Here is a 14,989-nt window from a genome sequence, read left to right as displayed (position 1 = left end):
AAAATAACCTTGTTTATTTATGGAACATAGTAAAATCTTTTTACTATCTATATTTACATATTCAGCAAATGTCAAATTTAAATTGTGAAAAAATAAAATTTAAAGCATCAGATGGGCGTGTGGACCGCTTTAGACTGGACGTCCACCAGTGGCTCCTCTGGTCGTGGCAGCTGACCTTTGTTGCTCTGCCTTGAGAGTGAGAGTGAGGTTAGTGGAGGGGCCAGAGGACACAGAGCAGCCCAGCGCTGGGTGCTCATCCTGGGGGCAGACAGGTACAGTAGTCCTCCTTTAAATCAACGTGGTGTTTGGCTCCAGGGGCCCTGACCTTTGCGGGGGGGCTCCTGGATTCAGGAGCAGAGGCACAGGTAACCTAACTGAAGGTGATTTAGCTTAAGGAGCGACTTCACCTTTAGCACCGCCACCCAACTACGTCAGGACAGATAGAGAAAAGTGAGGTGTCGCTGCCACTGCAGATCTGTGCGTCCCTTATTTAGATGCTGAATGACCGTGATGACAGCATTTAGCCTCACATTGGGACTTTAAGGGACTGAACAGCATTTGGACTTTATGTTAAAAAAAAAAAATTACTGCACAGTCAAGCACCGTTTTTTTCTAATTCAAAATCTATTATTTTATTACCTCCCATGTCTCTTTCTGTTTCTCGTTTCATTTTCCCTTTTTAATTCTCCAAATTTCATAAAGAATGCACCACTGTTTTTCACAAGTTTATTCAAAGAAATACAGAGTGTATAATACATTTCATTTTCATCTAGTAAAATGATGCAGCCCAACATGACATCATCCATATAAAACCATTTTGCCCTTTAAACATTTTACTTACATTTAATGTAATTACAATATTTACAATTGAGCCATTCAAAGGATTGTCTCTTAGCATGATTCTTTTTTTAACGGACTTTATTGTTTAAATTATCCTGATGGAAAATATTAAGTGCTGATGTTACATTTTTAAATTATTTGAAGAGGATTGTAACAATCAATATTCTTAGTGCATTAGAAATCCTTCACTTATTATCATTCATTTTTCTCATAAGGTGCAAAATGTGTGAGGTTTTCGTGACGGTAAACTGAGAATAAGCGTGACAGACCTCTTCCAGCCAGTGAAACCTGAAGCCATGCCAGCGACAACAAAGACAACTGCACGTGAGGACGGTGTAGAATCAGTTATATTACAGTCAGAGGACCGGAGCTTCAGTTGTCAGTAGCCGTCAAAGGGCTCGGAGGACACTGAGCGTCTAGTCTCTGTATGGACGGGGGTCTTTTCGAGGTTTTGGCGGAGGCGGGGATGTCGGTGAACACCACCGATCGGCCGTCGGGGCAGAGCAGGACGCTGGAGTCCGCCTCACACTTGGTGGTTCTGCTGGGCCACAGGGCCTCGGCCGGGCTGGGCCTGATGCCGCCGCCGCCCGGGGATAGAACCTCTGTGTTCACTACCGACGCCTGACTCATCTTGATCAACATGTCCAACGACTGCTTACGACTCTCCAGCGAAGCCTTCATCGCCTTCCTCTCGCTCTCGTCCTCCTCTTCCTCCTTTTTTTCCTCCAGCTCATCGTCCTCCTCCTCCGTCTCCGTGCTGTTGTCCTTAACGCTGCCGTCCTCTCTCAGGCCCTGGTCGCCGGTCAGATCCGTCGGGCCCCTCTTGACGGACAGGTCCAGAGGCCCGTCGCTCTGCCGAGTGGTCCGCTCCAGGGCCAGGTGGATGTGGGAGAGCTCGCTGCGGATTTTGCTGAGGTGTTCCCAGAGGTGGCGCTGGGCGGGGAGGTCCTCCTTCTCCAGGTGGGAGATCTTGCGCTCGGCTTCTTGGTACTCCTGCAAGGCCTTGGAGAGGTCGCTCAGGAGAGCAGCCACCGACTCCGAGGCTCCCTCCCCCATTGTCCGAGCAGCGGTCGAGTCTTGGCTGTTGGGCCCCCCACATGTTGATAGAGAGGAGGTTTCACTGTTGGGACTGGTAAGAGAGTCGTTGTACCACAGTTCAGTGGGCCGGCTCTGAAGCTGAGCATCCTGTAAACTGTGAACAGGAGTAAATTAGAAACGTTATCAATGGAATCCTCTTTTTGAGAGACACTGAGGGCGGTGTTACCTCTACTATTACTCTTTGTGCAAGTCACAATAATTGTTTTAAGATAAGAAAAATAAAATTTAAGACAATCTTTACCTGTTCTGGAGGAGAAGCTTGTCTGCTGCCATGTTAAGAGTCGATGCGGTCTGAATGTTCTTCAGGAGGTCCCAGGTGAAGCCCATGGCTGGCTTCTTCTCCACTGGTGCTTCCTGGTTCCCCAGTGGAGCCCCCGTCCTCTTCAGCCCCCAGCTTGCTTTGCCTTCCTTGGCTGTCGCCTGCTGCACTTTATCCCCCACCCTGTAGCCCCGGTCGGGGGAGTCTCTCTGAGGTGACACCCAGCCAACAGGGGACACAGCTGTGGTCCCCGGTCGCAAAGCCGGCACCTTCCACAGGTTGACTTTGGGCTGGAAGCCAGACAGGGAATTTGCCTCTAGACTGTTTGTAGACGTCTTGAGCGTTTTGCTGACATCGCCCTGACCGGACGCCGCCGCTCCGAACGCGTGCTCACACAGGAAGGGGTAGTAGAGACGAGGGGGGATGAGAGCTCTGTCCGTGTGCGCTCCGGAGGCCGGGTGCATCAGCTGAGCGGCCGACGCCAGGAAGGGGAGCTGGGCGAGCTGGGCGTGAGTCTGTGCGGTAGCAGCAGTGGGAAGAGCTGAGTTCATGTAGGAGAAGAGGCTGGGGCTGATGGGATAGCCCACCCCGAGCACTGACAGATTTAGTCCAGTGGGATCCTGGTAGTCCACCAGGTTTGGCGGAGGAGGGTAACAGGGAATGGAGCTACTCACTCTGGGCTGAGCCCCCTCTGATTTGGCCTTAGTGTGGTTGGATGTTAACAGCCGCCACTGCTCCGACAGCAGCCCAGGAGCTGTTAGACACGTCTTGGAGAGCTTATAGTGTTTCAGCTGGGCCTCTACTTCTACCGAACGCGCTCGTAGAAGCTGGTCTTCTAGGGAGAGCATGTCGGCCATCAGGAGATCTGACTCTGGCTGTTTGGTATTCTTGGCCACATACTCTGTAGCGTTACTGGAGCTCTCCTTCGTCATCCCCACGATCTCAGCTCCCTCTCCCCGTCCTCCCTCCTCTTCATCCTCTGGTCCCTGGCTTTCCCTGTCCTCTCCTTCGTCCTCCGTGTTCCTCCGCTGCCTCTGCCTCTCCCTCTCCTCAGACCGCGTCAGCCCTTCCAGCTCATCCTTTCCAGAGGCGTGGAGGCCGTGCGCCTGCTGAAAGGGTCGGAGCTGGTCTGGGTGCAGGATGTTGCCCTTTTTGTAGGGCCAGTCTGACTCTATGAGCAGAGAGAGGGAGTTCTTACACAGGCTGTACTTCATGTGGTTGTACAGGTGAGACTTCTCCATGCAGGTGAAGGGACACTGGAAACATTTGTAGTTGTAGGGTTTGCCCCATGGTCGGGGAATGTAGTGGGGCTTCTTCGGCTTTCGCTCCTTGTGTTTGCTGGCAGACGTCACTTTGCAGGCGTCGTCCTTGGACATGGTTGAGTCTTGGTTTCTCTAACGGCTTTGTGATCGTATTCAAATTTTGATGATTCAAAATAGATTTTTAGATTTTCTATCTTTTGTGCCAGGGTACATTTCATTCGATGAAGGTTTTTCCTCAGTGTTGAAGGTGAATAGAGACGAAAAAGAGCATCTTCTTGATCAACCTGTGAAAAGAATAACACATTTTTTCATGAATAAAACTGCAAAATATCAACAGATCAAAATCAGACAATGGTTTATCCTTCACCTACATATTCTTTGCTTATTTGTTCTTTGTGACTCTGTGGAAAAGAGACAGCTTGCACAAAAAAAGCTCTTAACATCCCAGATAAAGTTGTGTGTGCAGTGAAGGGTGGTAGATATCATTATGCACATATGTGTATTATGAGAGCATATTTTTTTCTGCCTTAGCTGAGGGTTGCCACTAACCTAACTGCAGGGAGGCCCACGCTGCTCACTTCTCACTCTACCTGCCACTACTCATTAGTTCCAGTGCAGAACAAGGCGCTAGCCAGGCCCAGGGCTGGGGGGCAAATGGGGGCCGTTACAGGGGACTGTGCACCTGTGCAGGGGGCCCTCACAACAAACACTCTCAGGCCTGCTCCAGTTCAGGGGTCGGACCCTTGGAGGCCGGCTACAGGCAGTGTGCAGCCGGGCTCAGGGTCGCATCGAGGCGGGAGTGGAAGGAAGAGGAGTTGGAGGTCTGAGGCCCGTTTCTTAATGAGAGCCTGGCATCATGCCCAAGGGGCGTGATTAGTGCCAGGACTGGGATCTGGGTCAGGACATGGTGCATAAGTTCAACTGCTCTCCTGTCTGGTCTTACTCTCTGCAGTTAGAGCTCAGACTTTGTTATTAAGCGTTAATAACGCTGATTGTGAGCGATGACATTGTAATCTTGGGACTGCCAAGTGATAATTGAAACATATTGTATACAAAAAGAATTTTGTTATTGAGATGGGTTTTTTTAGAACTTGTGTCTCATAAGAAGAATCTCTATAATGGACATTTTAATTGATTTATTTTTTATTATTCTGTCTTTCTTTCATTTTTGAAACAAGTGGCAAACACCTCCACTTTAGCATTTTAATGTGAGCTTTTTCAATTCCATTTACTCATAACACTTTCTGTCCTAGAATTTTTTCCCCTGTAGTTTAATTAATATCACTCTCTTCTATTCCTTCAAAATGAATTTAAATACCCCCCAATGTTTTTTTTCATCAGTTAAATCACAGAAACTTTGTGATCTTTTTATTCTTCAAGCCAAGCCGGTGGGAGAGCCCCGCGGTGAATGAAGATGTGAGAAAGAGTGTGCTCCTCAATTTAAAACACTCTGCTTTCAGGCTTTTATTTTGTCTTTTTCCCCAGGTCATTCAAAGATGAAAGTCTGTGTGACGCTCAGGGTCCAAACTGAGGCAAAAATAAACTTCAGCAACTGATCTTTTTCCATCTTACACTGACTGCTCATGACAAAAAAGAAAGGAAAGAGGGAAAAAAACCCAACAGAGATAAAGGCCAGTGAAGCAAACACAGGTGATGGATGGCCTGTTATGCTGAGAGACAGTGGACAACCTCATCAATAAAACTCACAGCATAAAGGCTGACGATGAAAGACACTGTGAGCTTAACACAGCATGGCAGGCTGTTGCCAACTGCTCTCCAACTGGACCCCCAGACTTGGCCCGTTGGTGGCCGACCATTTCATTGGCTCACTTGTCCGCCCCGGGGCTCTGACCTGGGTTTTGAGCTCATAATGGAGCCTAACAGCTGCAGCTATGAGCCAATCAATAAAAATCATTTTTACAGTAGATTTTTCCCTCTCCTGGCCACTGCTATCCGCTCCACTCTGCACTGACTGTGCACTTTGGCCCCCCCGCTGCCCCGTATCCAAACCCTGCGGTCTTGTTTTAAGCTTTTAGGGCTGATGATCAAACAAGCTTCACCGCTTGAACATCTATTGTTGCAATTAAGGAGGTTTACCACAGTAAAAGCTTTGACAAATCACATGCAACAGCAACCACACCACCGTCGGCCTATGGGACAGACTATTGGTACAGTTAAGTAAAGGCACATGAGGTGTTTAGGCCTAAATAAAATAAAACAATAAATACATACATGGAATTAAATGTAATACTTTACCTAAGATCAGAATGATTTGATAGATGTCTCCTTCTGAAAAAAGATCCTGCAAAAGAAAAAGGAAGATTTTATGAATTACAATTGTAAAGTCAGTCATCACACTTCATTGCTTGATGCCTTTTCATCTTTTATTATCAGTATTTTTTCTTCTTTTCATTTATAAAAAACCTGCTTTAGAAACACAAGCTTCAATTTTATTGCTAAGCCTATATAATTAGAAAAGTTATTTACTGGCATTAAAATTTTGCTGCAAAACACCCGATGCTGCTTCTTCTAATATTATCACAAGATAGATCCTTATTTAAGTTAAAGTAAATGTGATAGGCATAAAACTATACATCATAAAGAACAAAAGTTTTAAAAAAAAATTGACCATTCATTGACAATTTTAAATCAAAACTGTGATAAATAAATGAATCTGCAATCAATAACATTTACTTTATAACCATTTTAAATCCTTACATTGTAACTTTATGCGTTTTATGCTTCAGAATCTACCGAATAAAATCCTGATATTTCCAAAGTGCAAGTGAAAGCACCACGCAGGGCCCTCTTAAGTTCTCTAAAGAAAAAAATATATAACTTAATCTAAACAAACTAACCTGCTTACGTGCCGTGATACAGACATAGAAGTGGAGGGGAAATGTATTCATCCGTACCTAGAGAGCGTCCGGTGAGGCTGGCTGTCAGTCCTCTGCAGCGGCACTGAGAGGGCAGCGTGTCCCGCTCAAATGGGAGCGCAGAGCGACTGTGCAGATATATATTGACTGGGAGCATTGCCCGGAGGCGCTACAATACAGCAACCCCCCAACCCCCCCCCTCCGCTCCCTCTCTCACCCCCCCCACCCCCCTCATCTCTCCGGATTGTCAAATGTGGTCTCTACCTTGCAGCCAGGATGCAATAGAACAACTTACACAATACTGGCAAAGGGTTTTGGTTGGTGATTGTTTGTCGTAATAACGAGAGGCGAGGATGACACTTCATCACGAGGCAGCTCCGTCTATGTTTTATTCAAATAAATAAATAATGTAAAATAGATGATTTTTTGTTGTTGTTGTTAAATTTGTTACACTCTCTGTTTATCAGCAGCATCCAGGTGGTGAACTGACTGGAGATCAGCTACTTATTTCCAGAGCAGAAACAGTCTCGGCTGTATTGTAATGGCTGTTCAAGTCCAGTTTCACTCTGAATGAGAACAACAGAGGGAAAAAACCTCCTGAAAGACAATTTGTTATCAATAAAACAATGTTTATTATTTATTTCAAACCAACTCTCATTTGTAAAGATACTGTACGTCTTTCACTATGTTTCATTATAAAGTGTGTCCAAGCACATTTCCATCAGTATGATAAATAGTAGACAATAATGTTGTGACAGTTTGTATAAATTAAATTCAACCTTTATTCCCATACCGTTCAGCCTACCACTGACATAATTCATGTGTTTAGTGATGGGGACATTCAGTTATATTTTGTATTCTTATAGCCTATGTTAAATATATCATGAAATTCTACAAATGGAAATTTGCTTGGACACACTTTGTATAAAAAAGAAAATAATAGATCATTTTGACTGTCAGCTATCTTGGGATTTGCAGAGAACTATATTATATATTGTATACAATATATATATATAATTAGAAAATATTTATAGAGCATACTATTTTTAGGATTGGAATATGGATTTATATGAGAATCATGCAAATAAATTACAACAATACACACTACGGCTGATCAGTGGTATTTTAATTTTATTTTCAATTCAATTAATTTTGCTACCGGAGTTGCGTCTGTGGTGCTAGGTATCAACTGTCCAGTTGGTAAAATTTGTGATCTTACTTACACAATCTTGAGATTATCTCTGATTCAAAATGAATTAATTAGAATATTTCTCTGTTTCCAGTTTGTTGATTTAGTCTCATGCAGCCCTCAGTGTGGTCTCTCTGACTGAGTGGGTTTGTTTCAGCTGCTGCAGGTGGAAGTGTGTTTTCAGGTTGCTGGGTGTTCTCTGCTTCACTTCACCTGCTTACCCCCTCCTCCCCTCCCCTCCCCCCACAACACACAGGGGCAGTCAGTCCTGTGCTGAAGGGAGCGGTGGGGAGGGAGGGGGTTGGCCAGGCAGTGATTAGTGCAGTGGCACAGGGCACTGGATGAGTTACTGACATGAGCTACAAGATCACATCCACAGGCGATGACTGACATATGTCTCTCCTGACAGTTCAGGCTCACTTCTCCTTAACTCTTCCTCTGCCTTTGTCCTCTTTCACTCCACCGGCCCTCCTTTGTCTCCCACTCCTTCCTCGTCTCCTTCTCTTCCTCTTTCTTCTCCTAAATCTATCCTCATCCTCTCCATCTCCTCTCCTCCTCTTCCTCCTCCTCTCTTCCCTCCATCCCTGGCTCTCTCTTAGCCTGTGGCGGGGCTTTGGGTCAACTCCAGGTTCTTCATTTCTCTCCTCTGGCCGGGTGGGAAGTGCGCATGCGAGCTCCTTTGAGAAATGTCAGTGTCCATGTGCCGGGAAAGTCGGGGGCCCTTCACAAGCCATCAGGCCCCCTGTCACACCGAGGCGGCCGAATGGAGACTGACAGGCCACTCTATAGAGCCTAACCATCTGTACCAAATGTGACAGCAGGGGAAAGAGGATGTCTGGTAAATCAGGAGAAACGACAGGAGCGAACTATGACATGGAGGAGCAAGTAGAGAAGGAGGAGAGGCAAGACAGAAAGATCCTCTGCTCCTGAAAGCACATGGGGGATGATGTCAGTTTTTTTCTTTCCCTGAGAATAAAAAAACTGTTTCTCTGAGACTACAGAGACGCTGGGGAGACGGTGTCAGTTTCTCTGTTGAGTGTAAGTATGTTAAGTGAGGACACTGCTGCCACTTCTGTTCTGGGTTGGGGAGAGATTGTATTGTATTAGAGATGTCATTCAAAGTCTAACATTAGTGCTTTCCATCAGATATCAGTTATGCCACAATGGATCAATAAAATGTCAAATACAATGTGTCCTGAACCACGGGAGTTTTCAGAATGACTGAGCAGTGTGTTTTAGTTTTACATATTACTATACAGAAGCACCAAAATAAGCAAATATGGTAAAATGGTAAATAGTCTTGTATTTATATAGCGCTTTACTATACCTGAACGATACCCAAAGCGCTTTACAGTACATCACATTCACCCATTCACACACACATTCACACACTGATGGCGGAAGCTGCCATGCAAGGCGCGAACCACGACCCATCAGGAGCAAGGCGGGTAAGGTGTCTTGCCCAAGGACACTACGGCAGCAACCGGGACAGAGCTAATATATTAAATGTGACAGTGTTTAAAGGTGTAACTATGGCGATATCTAAGGTTTCCCTCTGAATTATTAATTAACTGTGAAACCTAAAAAGGAAATGTCATTACTTAATGGCAAATATAGCCATTAAATAACTGCTGCATTGTTAATGTATTGCTTGCCACAGTCAACACGAGGGCAGGTTTGAGTGTGTAGTGTGTTCTCAGTGGAAATGTGACAGAGCTAAGTGAACTCTGAAAAGTCAGCAAACAATGCAATGCACCAAGGAGACGGAGGAGTTGCTCCGAGCTAATTGTGGATGACGGTGAAACATCTCCAGAAACATGACAGGTTGGTTTTCAATATTTATTAAACTTTCACAGAGATACGTTTTGCTTTTTGCACACAGGCTATAAAAATAAATGTTATAGGGATCAAGATAGAGAATACACTGAGGTTTTCTTGATAAAAGCGTGCGTATAGTTCATAGGTTTTATTCCAGGCTGGCCACAGTGTGATGTGATGTGAGGTAATGTATAATTAATCTCAAAAGCTGCCGTCACTGTTAATGTTCTGAGTCTAAAAAAATAAATAAATAAATACTTCACTCACAATATCATCATCTAAATTTGTACCAGTGGAGCAAACAATCGACACGCACACGGATCTGATGCACTCTGCTGTCTTTTATTTCTGAGAACCACACTTCCACTTACAAATTAATGTTTTATATTGATTCTTGAGTCTGACAGATTTTTTTTTTCAGTCTACTGTTAGTTTCTTTTACCTCAGAGGTTTTAGTCCTTTGCTGCCCTAAACCCGTGTTTCCATTCTAGTTATTCTATTTACTGTATTTGTAGAGCTGAAAAGACTGGGTTACTATTTACTGTCCTGGAATCTCCCAGATTTAATTTATCACTTAATTGCCTTAATCACTTATTTTATGTAAGTTTGATTATTAGATTAGAAATGAATCATTTCTTTTATGTTTGTGTTTTAAACCAGGCTAGGCTAGCTGCAGCTTGTTGCTAAATGATCAGATAAGTAGACATACCACCACTCTCCCCAAAACTCTGAGTCCTCTGTTAATGTGGAGCCGTAGCGACGCGTTAACCTTCACAGTGGAAAAGGAGTTTGAAGGAGCTGAGTCTTGCAGTGTGAGCGCAGAAACTCTCCTGGCGAGTTGATGGAGTTGAGGGTCCTTATGGAGCGGCATCTGTGGAGGCTGACAGGAGCACTCTATTACCACTCAGAGAAAGGAACCTGAGGGCTGCAACAACACCGCTACCAGGGAGATCCAGCTGTGCACATTCCTGCAAAGAGACACACACACACACACACACACAAAGCCACACAGCCAAACCTATGCAAATTAAGAGAAATCTTCAACACCCACCATTCCACAAAATGGACTGTATATGCACGGATGGGAAGATGGACGACTAAATAGCGACCTCTATGCCAGGCTGAGTCTGTTTCCAGCGCCTGAGTTTGAGGCCTGAGGTGGAATAGCTAACAGCTCCTCTCTTAGCCGGCGCTGCTGGGCACATTAACTAAACTCATATCGCTCTCAGCCACTATCAATTATTCACCACCCCCCTCCCCTCTCTCCCCCTCGATTTCAAAGGAGAACGACTCCAACAGCCATCCCCATCTCCACCAACACACAGACACAAAACAACCTCGTGCCTTTGGTGACTTCCTTTGGTTTTCTTAAGCACCCAGTGTGTTTTGTGACTTCAAATCATCCTTACCATCTTTTACTCTTTAACATGCTAATAACCCTCTTACATCATTGTTGCAATAAGATACTTTAGAAATATACTGAAGGTGCTCCATGTATTATTAAGTTTCAGTACATTTTTTCACAGTGTTGGACCATATATGGAAAATTTAAAGTCTGTTTTACTTTTCTTTCCAGACACTCCAACAGTCCTGGAGCAAGGGGAGCAGCTTCAATACTTTGCTCCAGGACCCCAGTACAGTTGCTGCAGTGAAAAGTAGTTTTCTTGCTTCTGTTTGGTCCTATAGCTGGTTTGACCAGTCATATACATGCCTCACAAATTACTCACAAGTTACTTCATGTTGAGTTTTAAAATTCACAATGTCAATTAGCATTTAAATAGAAAATACATTAGTATTCGAATCCCACATCGGGCGGCCCTTTACTACATGTCATTCCGCCTCTCTCTGCCTCCTAATGACCTGTCTCTCTCAACTGTACTATCCATTTAAGGCCCCAACAAATATACTTAAAAAATAATAATAATACCACATGTGCAGCAGTTGCACTCGTGTGCAGTTCAGCAGTTACTAAACTGCAGGTCCAAAGGATGGGGCTCTTCTGCAGCAAGACAAAATTATGAAAACGCTCAAAAAATTGTACACTTCAATTTATATTTGATTATTCTGTGGTGACAACATTTTTGCAGATGGCCCTTTCCATAGCAGCACATCACTCCCTGCTGCTTTGCCAAATAAGAATGCACTGATTTGAATCTACTGCAGTGAAAAATACAGTAACTACCTCACACAACCCCATGTCAATTATCCCAAACAATCATGGAATACACACGGCTAAGGGACCTCACTACTGCATGTTGCACGTATAACCCATATTCATTCCCTTGGCTCTTTAGATATTGGTAGGCAGAAGCTGTCACCTTTGGACTGAACCAGATTAGCTCAGCAGGTTTATAAGGAAATTGGTATTTTGGAAATTGGTAATTATTTCTTCTTTATTCCTATGAATGGTAATAATTGCCTTTAAAGTTACATCCAAAAGTCCTGACAAAATAGTCAAGTGTCCTTTTTGGAAGGTGAATTGCCCACATAGTATGTCAGCGAACAGTGCTGGGAGCACACAGTGAGACATTTTCAGCTTCACACTTAAATGAACACACACAATTATACAGATGCGGGCTAGACAAACACTGGCTTTTCTCCAAGGTGAAAATGCAGCCTTCAAATTGAGCTGGGTTGATATCTGAAAAGGGCAGATGTCAACGTTCAGTCATGACTGGACGTATGACTCGCTGGGGTTTTCTCTGCAGATATCTATGCCCTTCTCTGAGTCTTAACATCAAATGTGGATGCAACTTTGCGGCAGAATCAGTAGGTGAGAAGGGCTTGTTGCTGCTAACTCTGTCAGAGGCATTCAGTTGGAATGACATGCAGCTGATGCCTGACGTTGACTGCTTATCATTCATATATCCGAGTGTGACGCGAGGTGGAGTTCACACCAAAGCCTGTGTTGTGGGTTCGCTGTTGGGAAGCAGCTGGTGCCTGGGTCGCCCTGCTTTTTCGCTCATCGTGTCAGTCTCTGCCCCCCCTCCCACCGTTTTCACCAGCTGCCTCCAGACACACCCGCAGGAGGCGGGGTCTCTCTCGCCGGGGCACCTGTGGGTGTCACCTGATGGGGAGAAAAGCAAGTTGAAATGAAAGGAAGCAGCCGATTCTGTCAGAGCACATCAGGACTGCTGTCCATCACGGCACTGACCTTCAGGGTGTGTGCGTGCGTGTGCATGTGTAAGTCTATCAACAACTGACCCAGTGTATGTGTGTGTATAACTATGCATATTAAGTCACTGACCCACAGGGAGTGCATGTGAGTGTGTGCATATGTTTGTTCATCAATGCAGGGTGTGTGAGACCATGTGTGTACATTAGCGCCTTGATCCCAGTGAGTGAGTGTGTCTGTAAACACATAGACCTTGAGGGTGTGTGTATGAGTGTGTGTCTGTGAATCTGTCTATCTCAGTGCAGTGATCTGTATAAGATAGCTGCAGTAGCTGGTAGCTCATTGACGACCCTCCACACCTAAAGCCAGAGCTCCTGACCTTGTGCACTCTCCTATCTTCAAGTTCTGACCAATTCCCAAAGAGCAAAGTATCCGTTACCCATCGAATGTGTCCAGATCCGAACGCTAATGCACAGCAAATGTCCATATGTGTCGGGAGCACAGTACCAGCATGTCCTTTTGCCGGGACCAGGGCTTTTATTCCCTCAGCAACAGGGCTCAGAGCAGTACCACACTCTGGGGAGCAGGGACTAGAGGATGGTGTCAGTCATCGCTTCCCCAGCTGCAGCCAGAGCCCCCCTCCTCCTCATGTACACCCCAAAGCCAGAGGCCCCCTCACCTCCCCCTCTTCGCCATCTCTGGGTTTGACTCAGAATGGGTGTGGGGGGGTAGGCAACAGCAGGGAGAGAGAGAGGGAGAGAGAGGCTGCACTGAGCTGCTAACTCCTGGAGGACGGCTGTTCGGCTCTGGCTGCCCAAGCGGGAGGAATTGAGGGAGACAGGGACCAAAGCCCGTCAGCTCCATCCCTTAGGGTTCCTCGGCCTCCCAACTACAAGTCCATGTTTTAGCAAACCATATGTTCACCCTCTCCCCCACCCCACCCCGCCCTCCCCCACCCCACCCAGTTAGCAAATAAACAAGTCAGGAAGCCATAGCTAGAGGGAAGTCTTGTTTCCCTCTCACTGGCTGTCGTTCTCGCGTATTCTCACTGCCGCTTGCAGACTCTCTCCTCTCACATCCCATGATTCGTAGTTGTGATACACAGTAGATGGATGATGGAGAACGCGTGATATCTTCCTCTGGTTTTGTCAAGTGTCTCTATTTCCTTACATTTTTGAGTGTTTGACAAATAATTTTGGACAAATAACTGACTTATAGAGATCAGTTAGAAAATAAGAGCATCAGAGTCATTACAGGTATTATCTGGTGTCAGGAGCTAAATGCTAATTGTAAAAACTAATGCAGGGATGATGCTAACAATCTGTTTATCACGATCACCATCTAAGTATAAGATGTTAGCAAGCTAACGTTTGATAATTACTGTAGCACAAAAATACAACATACAGCTGAGGCTGTGGGTTTGGGTTTTTCAATTCAGTTCAATTCAAATAACTTTATTTATGCCCAACGGGCAATTTAAGAGGACACTAAGTAGTTCAAGAGAAAAGAGCACACAGAGATACAATAACTACAAGTATAAAAGCATAAATAGCTACATCCTTAAAGTGCAGTGCAGCATTTTTGGTTACGAAACTAAAAGAGAACATGCTCTTGGTGCTAGATGAATCAGTCAAAGTAGTAAGCATTCATTCTCTGGCCACTGTGGCTATTTATCAAATATATCACATTTCACGACATTGAATTTAAAGCAGATATCATCGGCACGGCCGTTTCGGCTAATGCTGTGTTCAAGGCAGGCTTTTGAAACCGTAAGTTACAGCTTCAAGTCACAACTACGACTTGGTAGCGTTCCAGGTAACCCGTAGCTCGTGTTTTTACCGTCCTGTTGTCTGTGAAAGTTCCCTATAACGGCCACTCGTAACTTCCGACCCGTGAACTCGTACCAGATCGAACTGGTATGACTTCACAGGAAGGAAAAACACAAAGTACGAGTTTCCTTGAACGCACCATGAGTTAGCAGCCCCCGCCCTTGTCAGGCATCAATTGGTCCTCGTGCTACGTCACCACATTCACGCGCATCCCTTGGCTGCACACACAGCCCTTCATGCTGTTCTCTCTCCTCATTGGATAACACTTGTATCCCACAAGGAAAATTTTCTCCTCGGGTTACAGCAGAGCAGAGTGACGGAGAGACTCGTGTTTAGGCTGAAATACTTCATGTAAGTGATTGCTGACGGAAAATAGGACTATTTAGGACTTATATTAACAAAAACATTCCACTGATATCTGCTTTAAGCTGGTCAAACTGGTGGATCAACTGACCCACAGGGGGCGTCGCGTGGCGTCGCATGGCGTAGTGGTTAGAGCGGGCGCCCCATGTATAGAGGCACAGTCCTCGCTGCAGTCGGCCCCGGTTCGAGTCCCGCGTCGGGCGCCATTTACTGCATGTCATCCCCCCTCTCTCTGCCTCCCCGTTTCCTGTCTCTCTCAACTGTACTATCCATAAAGGCATAAATGCCCAAAAACAAAAAAACAAAAACGACCGACAGACCAACATTGCCATCTCTAGAA

General features: G+C 45.3%; 1 protein-coding gene across 1 annotated transcript; it reads right to left on the bottom strand.

Annotated features, from left to right (window-relative positions):
- Nucleotides 1-714: 714 nt before the first annotated feature.
- Nucleotides 715-6,531, bottom strand: prr35 (proline rich 35). Its single transcript, XM_085761706.1, has 4 exons — nucleotides 6,375-6,531; nucleotides 5,716-5,761; nucleotides 2,180-3,743; nucleotides 715-2,032 (listed from the first exon to the last, which is right to left on the bottom strand). Exons 3-4 carry the CDS (start codon nucleotides 3,571-3,573, stop codon nucleotides 1,213-1,215), a joined length of 2,214 nt encoding a protein of 737 aa, XP_085617832.1. The 5' UTR covers nucleotides 3,574-3,743; nucleotides 5,716-5,761; nucleotides 6,375-6,531; the 3' UTR covers nucleotides 715-1,212.
- Between the last annotated feature and the right edge of the window lie 8,458 nt (nucleotides 6,532-14,989).

Source organism: Trachurus japonicus, chromosome 19 (genome assembly GCF_045865225.1).
Source record: "Trachurus japonicus isolate A0001 chromosome 19, Traja_1.0".
In the NCBI taxonomy this organism is placed as follows: domain Eukaryota; kingdom Metazoa; phylum Chordata; class Actinopteri; order Carangiformes; family Carangidae; genus Trachurus; species Trachurus japonicus.
Note: the sequence above shows the minus strand (reverse complement) of the source record. Positions and strands in the feature narration are given on the sequence as shown.